General features: G+C 32.8%; 1 protein-coding gene across 1 annotated transcript in view; it reads left to right on the top strand.

The window, feature by feature from the left end:
• Nucleotides 1-18,702, top strand: part of LOC111680241 (serine--tRNA ligase, mitochondrial) — a 65,140-nt gene that overhangs the window by 35,121 nt on the left and 11,317 nt on the right. Inside the window, exon 3 of the mRNA XM_023441867.2 lies at nt 5,027-5,199. Coding sequence (XP_023297635.2) covers nt 5,027-5,199 — 173 coding nt within the window. The remainder of the gene's footprint in view (nt 1-5,026; nt 5,200-18,702) is intronic.

The following is an 18,702-nucleotide window of genomic DNA, read 5'->3' as shown; positions in this document are numbered from 1 at the left end:
AATGAAGTGATTAATGCCCTTGACAAAACTGCAAGGGTCAAAACCCGAAATATCGCCCATTTCGTAGTGGAACCTACCTACTATTTCAGAACTGGTTTATGATTTCACGGATTCTTTCAAGTATAGTGACAATAGCACCACTAATGTCAATAGAGGCGCACCTTTGAAGTTTATATAACTGTCCTTTCTCAAGGCCTCCCACCAGACAAATGCCGATGTGTAACTCCAATTTACCATATCTTTTCTTATAGAATTCATGCATGTGTAGTAAGCATTGAGTCCCTTTTTCATTCTTTCCTGAGTAAGTCACTAAAACTTAGCTTCCCTAGATAAACTCAGTTCGACGCCATCCAACCTTGGCAGCCTAAGTTGTCTTTGTATCTTCTGGTAAATAGTACCAGTTCCGTTTTCCCAGGATTTATTCCTAAACCCTTATAATTCCCATAACGAGAGTCCATCTAGTGCAGTTTCCATGATGTCACTGATCGTGGATAGAAATTTTCCCTTGACCAGTAGTATCACGTCATCCGAATACTTAACAATCTTCCTGAGTATAGTCTCTATTCTTCAAGCCGTGTTAAACACAACTTACCATCTCATGCAGTGCACTCTTACCTCGAACGGAATCTTGATAACTCAATCGATTTACAATACTGAGACCATGAAATACTTCTAGCTATTTTGAGATCAGCTTTGTACTTATTGAAACGCATTTAATATTTAGCCCTATTGAACAGTTTCCTAACATTTGAATTCTAAGTTCCTAGGTCCAACCAGACAAGATTTCTTTACGTAAGTCTGTGAACTTTTTCACAACCCTCTCTAAATCAGTTGGCAACAAATTGCATAAGGCCTGTTGTGTCAACACATACTTTACCTTATCATCAAAGGCTCCTTAAATGATGTCTCCTAGCAAAAACAAAATCCAATATAAAAGTGATGCGACTATGGTCCGAAAATGAACAATCCATTGCAACCCTGACGGGATCATCAGAACGGTTAATTAAAGTTAGATCTATAACTATCTCTCTCTTTGCTGCTTGCCGAACAACCTGTGGACGGTCTTCTCCCAAGTGTCCTCTTTGGATCCTCTTGGGCACTTCACTAGGAGATTTTATCTTATAAGTCTGACTGCTAGCAAGCTCGAGAAAGATGAACGAAGCCTAATAAAGAATGTTTTTGAATTTTAAAGCAAAACTTTCATTCAATATATTTTAAATTGAATGTTGGAAAAATTGCTAATACACATAAAAATGTCAATAACTCAAAATAAGTTTTAAGTATTATTCTTTCGATTCCGGCCAGAGCAGGACATCCACAGAGGAGATTTCATTTTCCCTGTCTTTACAAATGCGTCAGTGATCATTGAAAGGGAGCCCAAGCCGACTTGTGTCCAAGTTATTCCAGCTATTTTCCACCTTTTGAAGAAAGAATCTGAGGATATTGCTCTTGATAAAACTTAACAACACTTACCCCAGCTTCTTCACAGAAGACACCAGAACCAAAACCGCAGTACATTTTAGAACCATCTGTAAAAATGGTATATTCACTCGGTATGTTAGCTCTACACTACTCGATCCTGGAAGGAACTCCGATTTAATGACTCTATCAAAGTCCGTGTGTGGGGTAATAGATGGTTGGTAACGATTTGAGGTAACGAGCTTAGAATCTTAGCGTGTCCATATGTTCTTGATCTCCAACTTCCGGATGAGCCTTGCTGCGCTGCAAGCAGATATGGTCATTTTATGCAGATCTATAGGTAGCACGTGCAATAATACTGTTCAGAGCTTCTGAAGGACTAGTTCATAGAGCACCTGTTATGCCAATGCATGCTGATCTCTAAACTTTGTATAGCTGATCTACAACAAATTTCTTCTTAGTTGAAGTCCACCATACAAGAGATCCGTATATAGCTGTGTACATCCATTTAACTTTGTGCTGGATATTGAGTTTCCATGATAATTTGTAGTCTAGAATAATTTCTAGATATTTTTCATTGTTTAATAGGGGTATTTGGATTTCTGCAGATCGTCCTTTAAGGTAGACATGTTGACTAGTTGAAATCCGGAATGAGTTCTCTAGTCGTTGAATAATATGTGAGTCAATAAGTCTTTTTAGCGTTTTGCGCTGAAAAGATGAAAGAGTAATTGGACGAAAGTCTTTCCTATTCTCATGACTCCTTTTGTCTCTTTGGAAATGAAAACGACCAGAACCTTTCTCCAATATACCGGAACATGGTTGAGAAAGAGGCTGAGCGTTTATATTCTATGAAGCCAGAGGATTATATATTCTATTACACTTGGTAGCAAAATACCACATGGCTCTGGAGATTTAAAAGAGAAAAAACCATCAATCACCCATTAGATTCTATCATAGAAGATGATGTTGTTATTGATTGCCGATAGTGTCCTACTGTCAGTAAAGATATCCTTGACAGCATCTTTGCATCCAGGGAAATAAGAATTCAGTAGAAAATCATGAGATACTGCCGAGGATTCTGTCCAAGTGTCGTCCTTCATCTTAATATAGGTTTGATTAGATCCACAATCGGCAATTCCTATACACACTGTATTTTGGCCGTTACTAAATTTACACAGACTACTCATATGCATAGAAATACCATTCAGTCTCATTTGAGCTGTCATAAAAGATGGTTGTGTCGTCGCTCGTTTCTTGCTTTTAGAATGAAAATAAACAAAAATATATTAATGAAGGGATGGATAATACTAATTATTGTTGTAATTTTTTAGCATCTACACTTTCTTTCAACATAAGTTGCAAATTACAATAATTTACCAAAATATATGTGCAATTATGTAAAATCATTTCCTTGTATATATATAATTAAAAATATAGTTAAAACTAATGTTTTACTAACATTTGTTTTACACTAACATTATTTCCAAATTTCAGTTTTCCATACATGCATTTTTGTTTAAATGTAAAATGATTTCTCATTTCTTTTTTTTCGCTCTTACACGTATACAACTGCAAAATGTAGTTGTATCTGGCTACCGATCGATGGATTAGATTGACCTTTAGCAAAAAATTATGCTAAGTCCAACAGAGTCCTTTGTGTTATCTATACATTCGAAGAAGCTTCTTCATGAGGTTCTCTTCTCTATAGCTTTTTTATAAACTTTTAGCTTTTCTTTACCTTTGTGACTAGGCAGGAGACTTTGCATAGGAGTGGTAGCTCGACCTTTACGACTGTAAGATTCTTAGACATGATCGTGGCCTACCATTACTTCTTGCATAGAGTCCGTGACCCAGTGTTCTTGAACAACGCCAATGTCCAGGTCTCCGTCGGCTAGTAAGGAGTGAGATCGAAAAATTCTTAACACACGTTTTTCATTACATTTTTCAACCAAAGTATTATTTAATTTTTTTTTTTTTTGATCAAGTGACCTTTGAAAAACATGTCAGTTATTATGTGTAATGTCAATTATATTAATTTTTTTTGTTAATCTGATTAAAATGAGTGACCAGAAAAAAGTGCGTACTGAAATTATTAAATATTTTCAACTAAACCCAACTTGGTCTTACAAAAAGTTGGCCAAGCATACAAAGGTCTGCCGTCAAACTGTTTCCAATGTTATTAAACAGTACCAGGATTACTAGTCAGTTGATAGAAAACCTGGTTCAGGTAGAAGGAATGGTCCACATGATGTTTCTAAAGCCAAAAAAAATAGAACGCACTTTCAAAAGAGCTCCCAACACATCCGGTAGGAAAGCAGCTCGGTTAGCTCAGTGCTCGGACTATTTGGTACGAAAAGTTAAAGCTAATGCAGGTTTAAAAACATACAAGGCTCAAAAAGTTCCTGACAGGAACGCTGCTAAAAATTTAGAGGCCAAAAACGGAGCACGGAAATTGAAGTCTAGTTTTATAAAAAAATATTCTTGCTGCATAATGGATGACGAAACGTATGTTCTGGCAGATTTTTCGCAGCTTCCAGGTCAAAAGTTTTATGTTGCTGATGCTCGAGGGAATGTTGAAGAAAAGTTTAGGACCCAAAAGCAGAAAATTTCCCAGAAAGTTCTTGGTATGGCAAGCAATATGCAGTTGCGGCAAAAGAAGCTAATCATTTGTTACAACGGGCTCTATAAATACCGAAATTTACATCAAGGAATGTTTACAAAAAAGGCTGCTTCCATTCATAAGACTTCATAATGTGTCCACTTATTTTTGGCCTGACTTGGCATCCTGTCACTATGGTAAACAAGCCCTTGAGTGGTACAAGAACAATAATGTGGTATTTGTACCAAGAGAGGCAAATTCTCCAAACTGCCCGGAGCTAAGGCCAGTGGAGAGATATTGGGCTCTTGTTAAAAGAGAATTGAAGAGTACAAAAAAGGTGTCCAAAAGTGTGGTAGATTTTAAACGGAGATGGACTACATGTTCGAGCAAAGTGACAGAAAGCACTATAAAAACGTTAATGGAAGGGTTTCCGAAAAGGGTTCAAAATTTCATCACTAGTGATTAAAACTATAAAAATATTTTTTTTGTAAATTGTAATAATAATTTGAAGTTTAGTGGTTTCTTTTTTATAAACATATATGTATGTTAAGAATTTTTCGATCTCACTCCTTAGTAACCACCCTTAGGTATATATGGCTATACATAAAAGCGCTAATATTTAAATTAAATAATATTTTAAATATATTAGTAACGGGATGGGTGTAGAATATCATATGGTCGGCCGTAACTTGACTTTCTTGTTTTGTTCAAGGAAACATTTTTAGTGCATATTTCTCCATGCACGAAAATCCTTGCTCTGGTTATAAAATTTACAGCCTATTTTTGATTATATAATATTTTTTTGAATGCAAAATTTTCCTATATACGTATTATAGGAAAAGTAATTAAGATTTTTTTAAAGTTTATTGATATTTTTTTCAGTGTATATCAAAAATACAGAATTCAAATTATGATATCGATTGTTTGATAATTTTTAATACATAAATTTTAATACATAATAATTTAATACATAAGATAATTGTTAATTTTTCCTGTTGTCTTTTGCAGGTTTATAAAATCGAATCTGGTAAATGCTTGTCTGGAACGGCGGAAATGGCTATAGCAGGTTTTTTTTCTAATAGGATTTTAAAAGAAAATGAATTACCTATAAAATGTGCAGCTGTAAGTCGATGTTATAGAGCAGAGACATCAGGTTTAAATGAAGAAAAAGGTATTTATAGGTAAGTTAATTAGCTAAATATCATATTTATATATACATATTTGTAAAATTTAAACTTTAATTTGTTTTTGTTTATTATATATGATATCTTACTTAATCCGGTTCGAGTTCGTCATTTCCCTTTTTAGCAATTCTATTGAGTATCACATTTTAAATATAAAGGAAAGAGAATGATGTACTCATAGAAAGCTTTAAACAACCTCAATCTTTAAATATTTGTGAGGGTTCCGACTCTAAATCCTCAGATGATCATAACAACACCATTATAGCAAACCCCAAAAAGGATGATAGTGATAGCATAGCTAAACTACCTATTACTATGAAAAGACTATCTGAAGCACAGAGGAGGAAGTTAAAAAGGATGCTTCAGGAAATCATAGTCAATCCAACGACAGTCCAAAAGAAAAATCGGGCTCTGTATAGATATTCCAAAGACGACTCGTCGGCGAAATTAACCTCGAAGATACGAGGTTCTAAAAAGAAGCCCTGAAAAGCGAGCAAAGAGAGGCTAGGCAAAAGTTGTCAGCAAAATTCTAATAGAGTAAGGTAAACAATAAGATATTGGACACAATCGCTTCAAAGGACAAACAATAGAGAGTGTGAGCTGTGAGTTCAGCATGGATGCGATGTTGATGAGACTGGCATATCACCAATGTGTTAGCACCCTAAAGAACTTGGTGAAATGTATCTCTACTCCTACTAGGGCTGACTTCGCCTCTAAGGCTGGCATATTCAAAATTGGAAAGGTGCCGATTGGAAGGGCTGTTACAAAAAACCTCAAAAAGGACACTAAAAAAACCTAAGAACACAGCATAAGTAGCAACTACTGATAACGTTGAGGAGTCAAATCCTAAAATCGTTCAGTTACCACTAACTCGCCAAAAGAAGGTGCAGCTGCCCTTTCCAAAATTCGGGAGGTGCCGATTGAAAAGGCAGTCAAACCCGGCTCCGTTAAGGACACTAACACACATTATCAAGTACTAGTAATTTTAAGGAGATAAATTCTAAAATCACTCACTTGCCAGAAAACTGAATAGCAGTGCTGTCCTAAATTTTGAAAGTGTCGATTAAAACGACTGCTCTTCTTATGCCTGATAGGAACACCACAGTACCATCAATAGTAGCCACCGCATCAATAGCCACTTCAGATTTTAAACGAAGTTATCCACTACAAACTAAATACAATGGCGGTAAGCATTGACATCGAAGGCGCCTTCAATAACGTGCACACTGTTACTCTTTTCCAATCCTTAGACCAGTTTTATGTTGAACGGGTGCTCCGTAACTGGATCAACCACATGCTAAGGAACAGATGGATAAGCTGCGAGATGTACGACATAACTATCAGGAAAAAGGTATTTCGCTGTATACCACAGGGTGGCATTTTGTCACTGGACTACCACGATTAATAGCTTTCAAAGCACCCTAACCGAGAAAGGACTTAGACCTGTCTGCTATGCTCACTATGTCGTAATACCTTTAAAGGGAAAGGATCAAAATTACTTGTGTAGATGAGCTGAGGAGGATCTGAATACGGTTTTAATCTGGGCTCAACCGAGAGCCTCAATGTTAACCCGGCAAAAACGGATTACTTAGGTGTAATCCTCGACCTAAAATTAAAATGGAGACACCACATAGAGGATAGGATCAACAAGGCTCATCGGTGCTGGGGGATATGTAGGAGAACTATAGGCATGAAATGGGGTCTTAGTCCTATTACGACAAATTGGTTTTATAAAAGTGTAATCAGACTAATTCTCGCTTATGCTTCAATAATCTGGTGGACTGCTTAACCGTTATGTCAATACGCACATACCCGGGTATGTTTTTCATTTTTGAAGTGATATATCTCGAAATCTATATATTATATCGGCTTGACTATGCTTTCAGAGTAATGTTTTCTATACATTTTTTAAATATTAGTTAGATATATGTATTTTAAACTGATTTATGACCGATTTTCTATTTTTACCTTGTGTATCAATACCCAACATACCTGGGTATGTATACAAATTATATGTTTGTTCTCGGACAAAAATTAAGTTTCATTATAAATTTTATGCTTAATATTAGAATTATATATATTCTTTTATCTTATGAAAAAAAGTTAACTAAACAACAAATTTAGTTCCAAATACAGAGTCATGAGTCTTTATTCATAAATTTGATATACTTTTGGACCCTGTAACATTAACAAATATGAGCCGATTTTGATGAAATATTTTTTTATTGTATATGACTAAGTAAACTAAAATTATGCTGATTATAATAATTTTATATTCATATAAACAAAAATATGTAAGTTTATATTTACAAATTTTAATTTTTGACCATGACTTAGAAATCTATTTTTGAAAAAAACTTCTCTACTTACTTCAGCAAAAACAATCTCTTTAATGCTAATCGATTTTATACACCTTAATAAATAATATACAAAAAATTTTATTCAATTATCTTTCCCGGTCACTGAGTAATAGCTTCGTGAAGTCAAAATTTTACAAAGTCAAATTCTGCATAAAGTAGATGGCGTTTTTCTTTAGGTTTTTTAAAAGAAATTGCTAAAATTTAATTGTTTATGATCAAAAACTATTTAATTTATATATACAGACGTTTTATTAAATTAGTTTTAATAATTATCTGGATTATATACTAGAAATGTATAAAAAGATGATTGAATATAAATTGTATGACATACCCGTGTATGTTGGGTATTGATGTACGTAATTTTGCTCGGATATAGACAAGACGGTTAAGAGAAAATGTGTAATATCAAACTACATCAGGGAGTTCAGCGTACATGCTTCTTAGGTATAAGTAATGCCATGTGTGCTACTTCATCGCTTCTAAATATTCATTGCTAAATATTACACCCATTGAAACATATTTGAGATATGTGGCGGTGCTTAAAGCAGTTATAGGACACGTCATCAATGTATACTGGACAATTTGAATGGTTATGGGTTCTATATTGAAGACCCAGAAACAGGAATATACCACCGTTTAGCGAATCATAACACAAGTTTCCAGGCAGAAGTACGAACAATAGGGGAATACGTAAATTGGATTAGAATAAACATGGCGCCCACAGCCCTTAATATATTTACCGGAAGCGATATCAGGTGATAGAACTAAATCTAAGATCGTATTGGATTATAAGAAAGCTTTAACTAAATACTATCCCAGAGGTAAGGTTCACATCATATGAGTGCCAGACCACTCGCGAGTAGTCGGTAACGAAAGGGCGAATGTAAAAGCATTAAAAAAAGCTCGATGCAGTTAACCTGACAAATGCAAAACCACTCCACGCAACTAAAGCTGAACTAAAAATAGTTGAATATTTTTAGTTCAGTTTAATTGTGCTTTGATTATCCAAATATAAAACATTTTCTTCAATGTTGTATGCAATTTCTTTCAAAAAGCGTTTCGTCCACACGATGTCTTTTACAGCTTCACATGCAGCAATATATTCTGCTTCAGTGGTTGATAGTGCAACTGTTCGTTGTTGTTGAGATTTCCATGTAACTATACACTCACCCAACTGTGTTATAATTCCAGAAGTTGATTTACGATTTTCAATATCACCAGCGTAATCAGAATCAGAAAAAGTTTTCAATATACATCCGTTTTGCTTTGTGTAGAGCAAGCCATGGTTAATCTTTCCTTTAATATATCGAATAACTCTTTTTGCAGCATTTATATGAACTTGACATGGCTTCTCCATATATCTGCTCAATACACAAACTGCATATGAAATATCAGGTCTACTTATTATTGATAAGTAAATTAATGAACCAACCAATTCTTTATAGGGAAACTGTTCTTTTGATTTTTCATCTGTAATATGATGGTTTATCCATCCTGGTTCCAAAGGCGTAGATACCGAATTACAATCTTTCATCGAAAATCTCTTAATAATCTTCTCCATGTACTGTCGTTGGTTAAGAAATATAGATTCTGAATTTATTATTTTAATTTGAAAGCCAAGAAATTTATTTATTTGACATTCATTCATTTCGAAATTCTCACTTAGATGTTTAAGTAAATCATTAGCTAGTTTGACATCATTATAAATTAACAACCCATCATCTACGTATATTGCCAATATAATTTTTGAACCGTTTATATTCTTGATAAAGACACATGTATCAGACATGCTAATTTTTTATATTAAACTTGTCCAGAATTTCACAAAATTTTTTATTAAAGCATCTTGGAGCTTGCTTTAATCCATAAAGACTTTTCTTCAGCAAGCAAACATTTTGAGGTTCTTTAATAAATCCAGGGGGTTGACTCATATAAATTTCTTCATTTAAATCACCGTACAGGAAAGCAGTCTTTATATCAAATTGTTTTAACGACATTCCTTCAGATACTGCTACTGCTAGCATAAGACGAACAGAGTCATACTTTACCACAGGACTAAAAGTTTCTTCGTAGTCGAGACCATGCTCTTGGGTAAAACCTCTAGCCACTAAGCGAGCTTTGTATCGTTCAATTGTGTTATCAGCTTTGTATTTGATTTTATATACCCAACGACAATCTACTAATTTTCTTCCTTCAGGTAATTTGCAATGTTTCCATGTCTTATTTTTCATTAGCGCGTCATATTCTTCTTTCATAGCTAGTTTCCATTTTTCTGAACTTCTAGTTTTTATAGCTTCTTCATATGTAATTGGTTCTAAAAAGTCCTCCTCCATTACAGAAAGAAACATTTCATCAATGTTTATTTTATTTTTTGGATTGGGCCTCAAATTATATTTTGTATTTGTTCTTTTGGTATTAGCACTTCCATTTTCAAAATTTACTAGTTGAACACTTGGATTTTCAGACTGAGATGAAATTGAAACAACTTCTTGGACATTTTCTAAATCTTGAATACATTCGTCTACTTGTACATTTATATTATTAGGTTCAAAACTTACAATTTCTTAACAGTTTTCATCATTAATTTCTTCTTCATCTTGTTCAGCATTTAAATTGTCACATACTTCAGATTCAAAAGGTTGACATGCTTCTTCAAAAATCTTGTAATGGCAAATGCTGTGATTGTCGTTACTGTTGTTATTATTAATTACTACTTCAAGTTCATCACAAAAAATTACGTCTCTATATATTTCTACTTTATTGTTACTTTCAAAATATATACGATATCCTTCAACGTTTAAATCAAATCCAACAAAAATACCTTTCTTACTTTTTGCATCCCATTTTTTTCGTATTTGTTTTGGAATATGTGCATAAACTTGAGTACCAAAAACTTTTAATTGTGGTTTTAATTTGAGGCCGCCTCAAAAAAAGTGGCTATGGTCCCCCTTCTACCCTATATTTTGATCACAGTGGATCATAATATAGTCATGTATATTATGAATATACTTGAAGTTAATAATAAAGGAACTTTTTGGTACTTTCTACACAGGTACTTTTTTAAGTTTGCTATTAATTAAAACCTAGAAACATGAACTTGAGAAAGTACACGTAGAGAAAAAACATGGTTGAGTTTACCATATTTTAAGAGCAACATATTATGGTTAAAATTAACACAAAATAATATGTGTGAGGTGACTGGCTACAGTTGTTTTGTTGTTGTAGCAACAGACAAAAAACCACAAAACATGTAATGGTTATTTATGACAACATAACATACAATGGTTATATAACATATAGCATCATAACAAATAATGGTTATTTGTAAGTTTAAATAATTGTTAGTAACATAATACATTTTCATCGTTACCATTACACAGTTATTGAAAAAAATAATTATTTTTCAGTGAATCATACTCAAATTTATAATTGTCATAAACATGAAAATGATTACGGTAACAACAATATTGTTTAAAAAAATTTAAAATAACAATTATATGTTTTTGATAACAATATGTTGTTACAGTGAACATAGTTTATATATAATAACCATGTCGAATTATATTTTTTCTCTGCGTGTGGTATCAGACATTTGTCGAAAATTCAGAATATCCGAAGAAATTTACATCAAATTTCGTAACGAATTCTGACCGTCTACACATTTTTCCGAATTTCCTCAGACAAAAAATTCCGAATTCTGACAGTACGGATTCGGCAAAAGTAGTTTTGTAGGGTTGTATGTTTTCCTTTTTATACCCTACACCACTGTAGTGGGGAGGGTATTATAAATTTGTGCTGATGTTTGTAACATACAAAAATATTGGTCCAAAAAGTATACCGATCGATTCAGAATCATTTTTTGAGTCGATTAAGACATGTCCGTCCGTCCGTCCGTCTGTCCGGCTGGCTGGCTGTCCATGTAAACCTTGTGCGCAAGGTACAGGCCGCAATTTTCAAGATAATTTGATGAAATTTGGACCAAGCATGTTTTTTGGCACAGGGACGAAGCCTATTGAAAATGGTTGAAATCGGTCCATTATTTCACCTAGCCCCCATACAACCGTACCTCCCGTTTTGAAATTTTTATGCCATAATTACGTCAAATATTCTGCTATCTCTTTAAAAATTGGCACAAATAAGTTTTATATAAGTATAAATGATGCTGCAGATTTTCGTAAGGATCGGCCTATATTTGACCCTAGCTCCCATACAAACCCCCCTTCAAAAAATGACTTAAACGTCTAAAATTGACTTGTAACCATTTGTATCGCAATGAAACTCAACAAAACTAACTGTTATTTAGAAATATATCCTTTTCCCAAATTAACCGAGGATCGGCCCATATTTGACCCATATAAAGCCTCATTTAGACATTTTAGTTTTTTATCAATAAATTGCTTAAATATTTTGGTATTTCTAGGCGTGGCAAAAAAATATTTTTTATATTTTTGGAAATGTTATTAACATATCTTTAATCGTAGGGGGTGACTGACTCAACTTTTTTTCGACCCACCCTAATATACATTTATATATTAATAAAAATCAAATAGCAATTCAGTGACAAAAAAAGAAAATGAGTTTATCTCAAGTTATGCAAAAATCGTGTTTTTATATTTTCAAATCGATGTAATCTATTCTTCACCCTGTAAATTTGTTATATAAAAAATATATGCATGATGAAATGAGTAAGGTGGGAGCGTTTGGGCAATAACCGCAACAAACACAATATTTTTTGGTTTGTTTAGAGTATGGGTTTTGTCAAAATGAAATTTCTAAAATTGAAAAATAATAAATATTAGAAAGAAAATTTGATATGTATTTCACATATAAAACTGTCGTTGTATTTAAATTGTATTCGCAGCAGGACAACGTTTTATTGATGCTTCATCTGAATTTCTTCATTTGGAACCCCTTTATCAGCATTTTCATTCATAATTTATAATTTGAAATTTTTTCGTTTAAAAAAAAACAAATTTAATTTTTATGTTAGAATAATAATAAATTAATTATTTTTGACAAAACCCAAGCACTTTTACAATAAACAAATAAAAATCAGCTGCCTTGACGATTTCACCTTACTTAGTGCATCCCGAATATATGTATATCGACATTATTAAGTGATTTGTATGGAAATTAAACATTTTAAAACTTTCTACAGAAAAACTACTTTAGTCTTTTTCCCACAGAACATTTATAATACATTAAACCTTAATATAGTGATTGATAGTGAGATCTTTTAATATAGTTGAAAAATGTAGTATCATAAGTTTCAACCGAAATACGTTATTAGATTGCGAAAAAAGTCGTAAGGAAAATGGTAATATATTCCACCATCTTACAACAGAAACAACTTCCAATCCATACAAAATCTCTGAAATCATCAGTGAATGAGCCAATTTATACCTTATGTGAGTAGGTAAATATAAATTAATTGAGTATATTCGGCGTAGGATACCCAGGATTCTAGAGCTGATGAGGTCGATGTGTGCACAAAAAGAAAGCTTGGGGTCTAAAATAAGACCTACACACTTAAGATGGTCAATGAAGACAACATCCACACTATTAAAGGTAATATTTAGATTAGGGAAAACCCGAGCTGTAGGACCAAACATAATGACATAATGACCCATTCAAGGACACGTTCCAGGAGAAATTAATGTTATTCTGCAGAACATTAACAAAATCAATACTACTCCTAAAAAGCAAAAATATATCATCAGCATATAGAAAAGATGTACAAATCGGTAGACTATTGACATACAAAATGAATAAAAGAGGGCCCAGAACAGATCCCTGTGGGACACCTGATAAAAGTTAACGAAATGATGAGCGCTGCTCATTGAGAGCAACGAATTGAGATCTATCTGTTAAATAAGAGTAAATAAGACGACATGCCGTACCAGAAAAATGAAATTCATCCCGATGCTTTTTAATCATAATAGAAAAAGAAACTGAATTAAAAGCTTTAGAAAAGGTCGAGTGAAATAAGTACACTCAATTCACCGTCATTAACATTCATCCTAATTTGATCCGTGATACTAAGAAGCTTAGAAGTAGTATTAAATCCTTTACGGTAGGCATACTGACCATCATAAATACTAAAAAAAACAGAATAAAGTAACTGTTCCTTCATGACATGTTCAAAAATCTTAGATAACACGGGTAGAATAGATATGGGTCTTAGGGGTCATCTGGACTATGAACAACTTTCGACTTATGAATAGGTACAATTCAAGCAACCTTCCAAAGGCAAGAGAACGCGGACGTCGTTAAAATGTCAAATAAATCTAAAATATAGTTGGAAATAAGTGGATAAACAAGCTAAACAAATTGCAAAGGAATTTCGTCAACTCCAACTGAATTAACTTTATTTTTTCAAATGTTTCACATAACTCAAGCTCAGTAATACAGCGAAATGAAAGTGTTCCTGCAATCAGAAAAATCAGCAAAGAACTTGTCTGTATTACTAGAACCACTACCCGGAACAAAAAAGTTATTTAATATCTCAACATCACCACAATAATCCAAAAACTTAAGAACTATTAAACAACATCTTAAAACTAACTTAGAACTAAGATAAGACCTCATGCATTCTTTTTATGCATTCAATCTTATCAATTTCATATTCCCATTTAAGGGTGGGTTTTCAAGTGCGCTAGTGATAAGAATATGATCTATTTCTAATTATATCTCATAATGTCTATGCGTTACATAAACAAGAGAATTAATGTGCATCTTAGTGCTACCATTCTTATCATTACTAAAGGTCATAAAAAACTAAACGATAAATATTTATTTGTAACTCAAGTGAACTAATCGAATAGTTTTTATGACCAAACACATGCACCAAAATAAGATTTTAAACTGTGTTCAAATATGTTTGAACATATAAATATATATTAAAATTTGTATAAAAATGGATTGTAAAATCAATCATTTCAATGCCCAATACGCCTTGCTTTTGCCATTTTTACAAAAATGTTTGTAAATTTTATATTTGTATTAGCTGACACAAATTTGAAATAGCACACTAACTTATGAGAATTGCTGACAGCAGTTATATTTTTTCGTGTTATTTTTTTTTAATATACGACTTTGTGACCGTATGAATCCCCTTAATATTTATCTTGCCAGTATTCCTGAATCACCACTGATGTCTCTTTGGTGTCGTATGCAGATGATTGCAGAATTGTTTTATCAGGTGTCAACATCGACGACATAATCGCGAAAACCGCTCAATACCTGGCCATCATTAAAGACTTTTTTCAGGAACGCAAACTTAGGTTATCTGCTTCTAAATACTCGGTATCACTTTACACCTCTTGGACCAAAGAAATAAAGACGACTTCAAACAACTCCGTCGAAGGACGTATTATCCCCACGGTTAAAAAACGAAAATATTAGGGGCAGTCTTTGACAGCCTCATTCATTTCGCAGGAGACGCAAACTACATTAACCAAAAGGTTTGTAACAGAAATAAGGTCCAAAAAGCTTTAGCTGGCACCTCTTGATGTATAAAAAAAGAGACGAGTTTCTTATTAGTTATGCTGCCATAATATGAACCCTATTCCTCAGGGATTCACAATGGCGAGGTCTACAAACGGCTCAGAAAACCGGATGTATTAAGATGACGAATGTGGATCATTTACATAAGGAGACCAGGTTGGTTTCAGTCAGACAACATATGTGTTTTTGACTAGACATTTCCTATTGACATGCTATCTGCCTAAGTTTTTTATATTCTCATTTCAAGATAAAACTATCGTCCACAGTCGAACTGTTACACAACATTAAGGGCCAATCTTTAGTTGAAGGATTAGGGATAAAATTAAAATTAAAAAAAATTAAAAAGAAAATCCGAAGTAACACTTAGGTGGCTATAATGTACATATTTCATAATATTTTATCGAAATAAATTTATTTTCTTTTTCCTATTCATTTTTTTCTTTGGGTCTTATTAATAACAATTTATCACAGGTTTATAAGACAATTTTTTTTACAAAAATTGTTTAATAAATCCTTCATAAATTGTTATGAATAAGGCACTTTGTGTTCAATAAACAAACAACTGATTCTATACGGAATATGCGGCCAACGTCGCTCTTTGTTGCTTAAGCTGATTTAAGCTAGTGTATGCATATTATTGTTAAGCCTTTAGATTTTTGTTTAACAAATGTCTAGTTAAATATGACAGCAGTAAAAGCTTTAAACATCTTCTAGTCAACACAATAATACACTTTAATTACAAGGAAATGAGAACTATAACATTAATAAATAAAACTAGTCTCACTTTAGTAAATATATAAATCGAAATCTCCCGTTATTAGTTCCAATAAAATAACTAACACCTCTCAAATACTCATTAATAAATCAGTGCAACTCATGTAAAAAAAATCAGTTCAAAAACATTTATAGACGTTATTGGTAAAAACTTAAGAGATATAAAAAATCATCGCTGAATGACCCGGTTAAATAAACAACTTAAAAAGGAAATAGAACAGTAAGAATTTGAAATCTGAAATAATGTTTTGTCATCTTTGCGTAAATCATCTTCTAATTTTTGGAATGTGGCAAAACTGATTTATCGGAAAAGTTTTTTAGTCAAATCATTATATTTCATTTTGTAAATTTTAGTGAAATTAAACAGTAATTTTTGTATAAATAAATAATTTGTAAATTTTGATTATAAATTACTTACAAAATATGTTGTACAATTTCGTATATATTAGGTTAGGTTAGATTGATAGGAGGATGTATACTACATCAATCCGAGGAAATACACCAAGGCCACTATCGGGCCTGTTCTGTGCTCCCTAGCACAAAAAAGGGGCAACTGAATGAATTATTTTCAGTGTTCAGAAACTCAGTTTCCTGAACGTAATTCCTGAGTATCTTCCAATCAGTGTTTGTCAGAAATGTTATTTTCAGAGTAACATCACTTCCAAGATACTTGTATCTAACTTCGACGAATGCCTGGCAGAGTTTCACTGTCCTCTTCACATGCTCTACATTCGTCTGAATCCGCACGTCCAATTTTGCAAAGATGTGCTCGTAATCCTCTGTGTCCACTCAGAATACGTACCATCATATTAACTTCAGACTTGCTCATTTTGAGGAGTTCTTCCCACTGTTTCATTATTCCAAGAGGCCTTATGAGATTCTCTCACAGATATTTTTGTTGAATATAATGTTATTTGTATTTACTGTAAATACTTTGTATGATAATTTTTGTAGTAAACAGTTCAAATATTGTATTTATGAATTGTATACTTTTCAATAATTTTTCACTTCAATAAAAACCTTTATATATAACACATCAATATTCAACTGGTTATGGACCCAGGACACTCTCGATAAGGGCATAATATAATTTATGGAATAAATATAAAGAAATATTTGTGCAAATTTTCAAAAATTAAGGATATTAAAGAATAGCAAGAGGCCTAGAAGGAAATAGTAAAGATTTCAAGACGCCTAGAAAGAAAATTATCAAAAAGGAAATAGTTTTTCACAAGACGCCTTGAAGGATATATTTTAATATCAAGACGCTTTGGTATATTGAATTATCAGTAAGTTTCTTACTATTTTCAAGTCGCCTAGAAAGGATAAATTGCAAATAAATATTTCAAGACGCCTAGAAGGGAAAATAAAATAAAAGCTGGAGTTGGTGTTGTAAGAGCCAAAAAAGTTTCTTAAATATTAAATAAAATTTTAAATATATAGATTAGTGTTGTAATCTAGAATTTTTGAGGTTGTGTTATAATCTAGATTCCAGATGCGTATTATTTTAAAATCCATGGACCTTTACAAAATTGTTGATGGTTCCTACCGAAAGCCAGTTATGCCAGATGGTGGTGGCGGTGCAAATAATGCATTATATCTTCAAAATCTAAAAATTTGGGAGAAAGCTGATATCAAAGCTCAAAGGATTATTATTACCTCAATTGATAACGTTATTATGAAATACTTGATGTGTTGTAAAGAAGCTAATGATATGTGGCAAAAATTACATAGTGTACATGAAGTGCAGACCGAAGTAAGCATTCATTTGTTGCAACAACAATTCTGTGAATTCAAAAAGAATTCAGAAGACACTATTGAATTACATATTGCCAAAATAGAAGAACTTGCTGAACGATTAAGAAATTTTGGTGAACCGTTGACAGAAAATATGATTATTACAAAGATTTCAATGACGTTACCGTCAACCTATAATCACTTTGTTACTGCTTGGGAATCTACTGAAGAAAATAAAAGGAATATTGCAAATTTAACTAATCGCCTCATTTTAGAACAATCACGTTTGAATCGCGATTTGGAAATGGCAGATGCTTTTACTACAAGAAGACAAAATCTACGTGATAAGAGCAAAAAGCCGGGTAAATGTTTTAAATGTAATAAAGAAGGTCATTGGAAGAAAGATTGTCCATTATTGAAGAAAAAGAAGAACTTTAAGCCACATAATTTCAAATCTAATGCTTTCATGGTTAGGAGAGCAAATGTTTCAAATCCGAATGAAACATGGTTAATTGATTCTGGAGCTTCTGAACACATGACAGCACATAGAGAATGGTTTTCAAGTTATCGTAAGTTTGAAGAACCGTCCAAAATAAAAATTGGAGATGGAACAATTTTGAATGCAGTAGGCGAAGGAAACATTGATGTTCTTATTAATGGTGATGATGGTTGGAAGCAAAAATACTTGGAGAACGTTCTTTTCGTACCTAGTATCACAGTTAATTTATTTTCAACAACTGCAGTCATGGATAAAGGATATGAAATGAAATCAAACAAAAATATGTGCACTTTTATTAGAAATAATAAAGTTGAAGCTATAGGTCATAGAAATGGCAACTTATTCGAATTGGAATTAAAAGTAATAACTAATCAATGTAATTATACTACAAACACAAGTACTGATTCAAGGATATGGCATCAAAGGTTCGTTCATCAAAACCGAAAACATGTTAAAGAGGTATTAAACTTACGAAATATTAAATACAAAGATGATGATAACAAAATATGTGAAGGGTGTTGTTTTGGTAAACAACATAAATTACCATATACTTCAAGTAAAAATAATTCAAAAGCTCCTGGTGAAATAATTCATGCAGATATTTGTGGTCCGATGGAGGAACTT

Source organism: Lucilia cuprina, chromosome 3 (assembly GCF_022045245.1).
Source record: "Lucilia cuprina isolate Lc7/37 chromosome 3, ASM2204524v1, whole genome shotgun sequence".
NCBI lineage: Eukaryota > Metazoa > Arthropoda > Insecta > Diptera > Calliphoridae > Lucilia > Lucilia cuprina.
The sequence above is the reverse complement of the archived record's forward strand: the minus strand, read 5'-3'. Positions and strand labels throughout refer to the sequence as shown.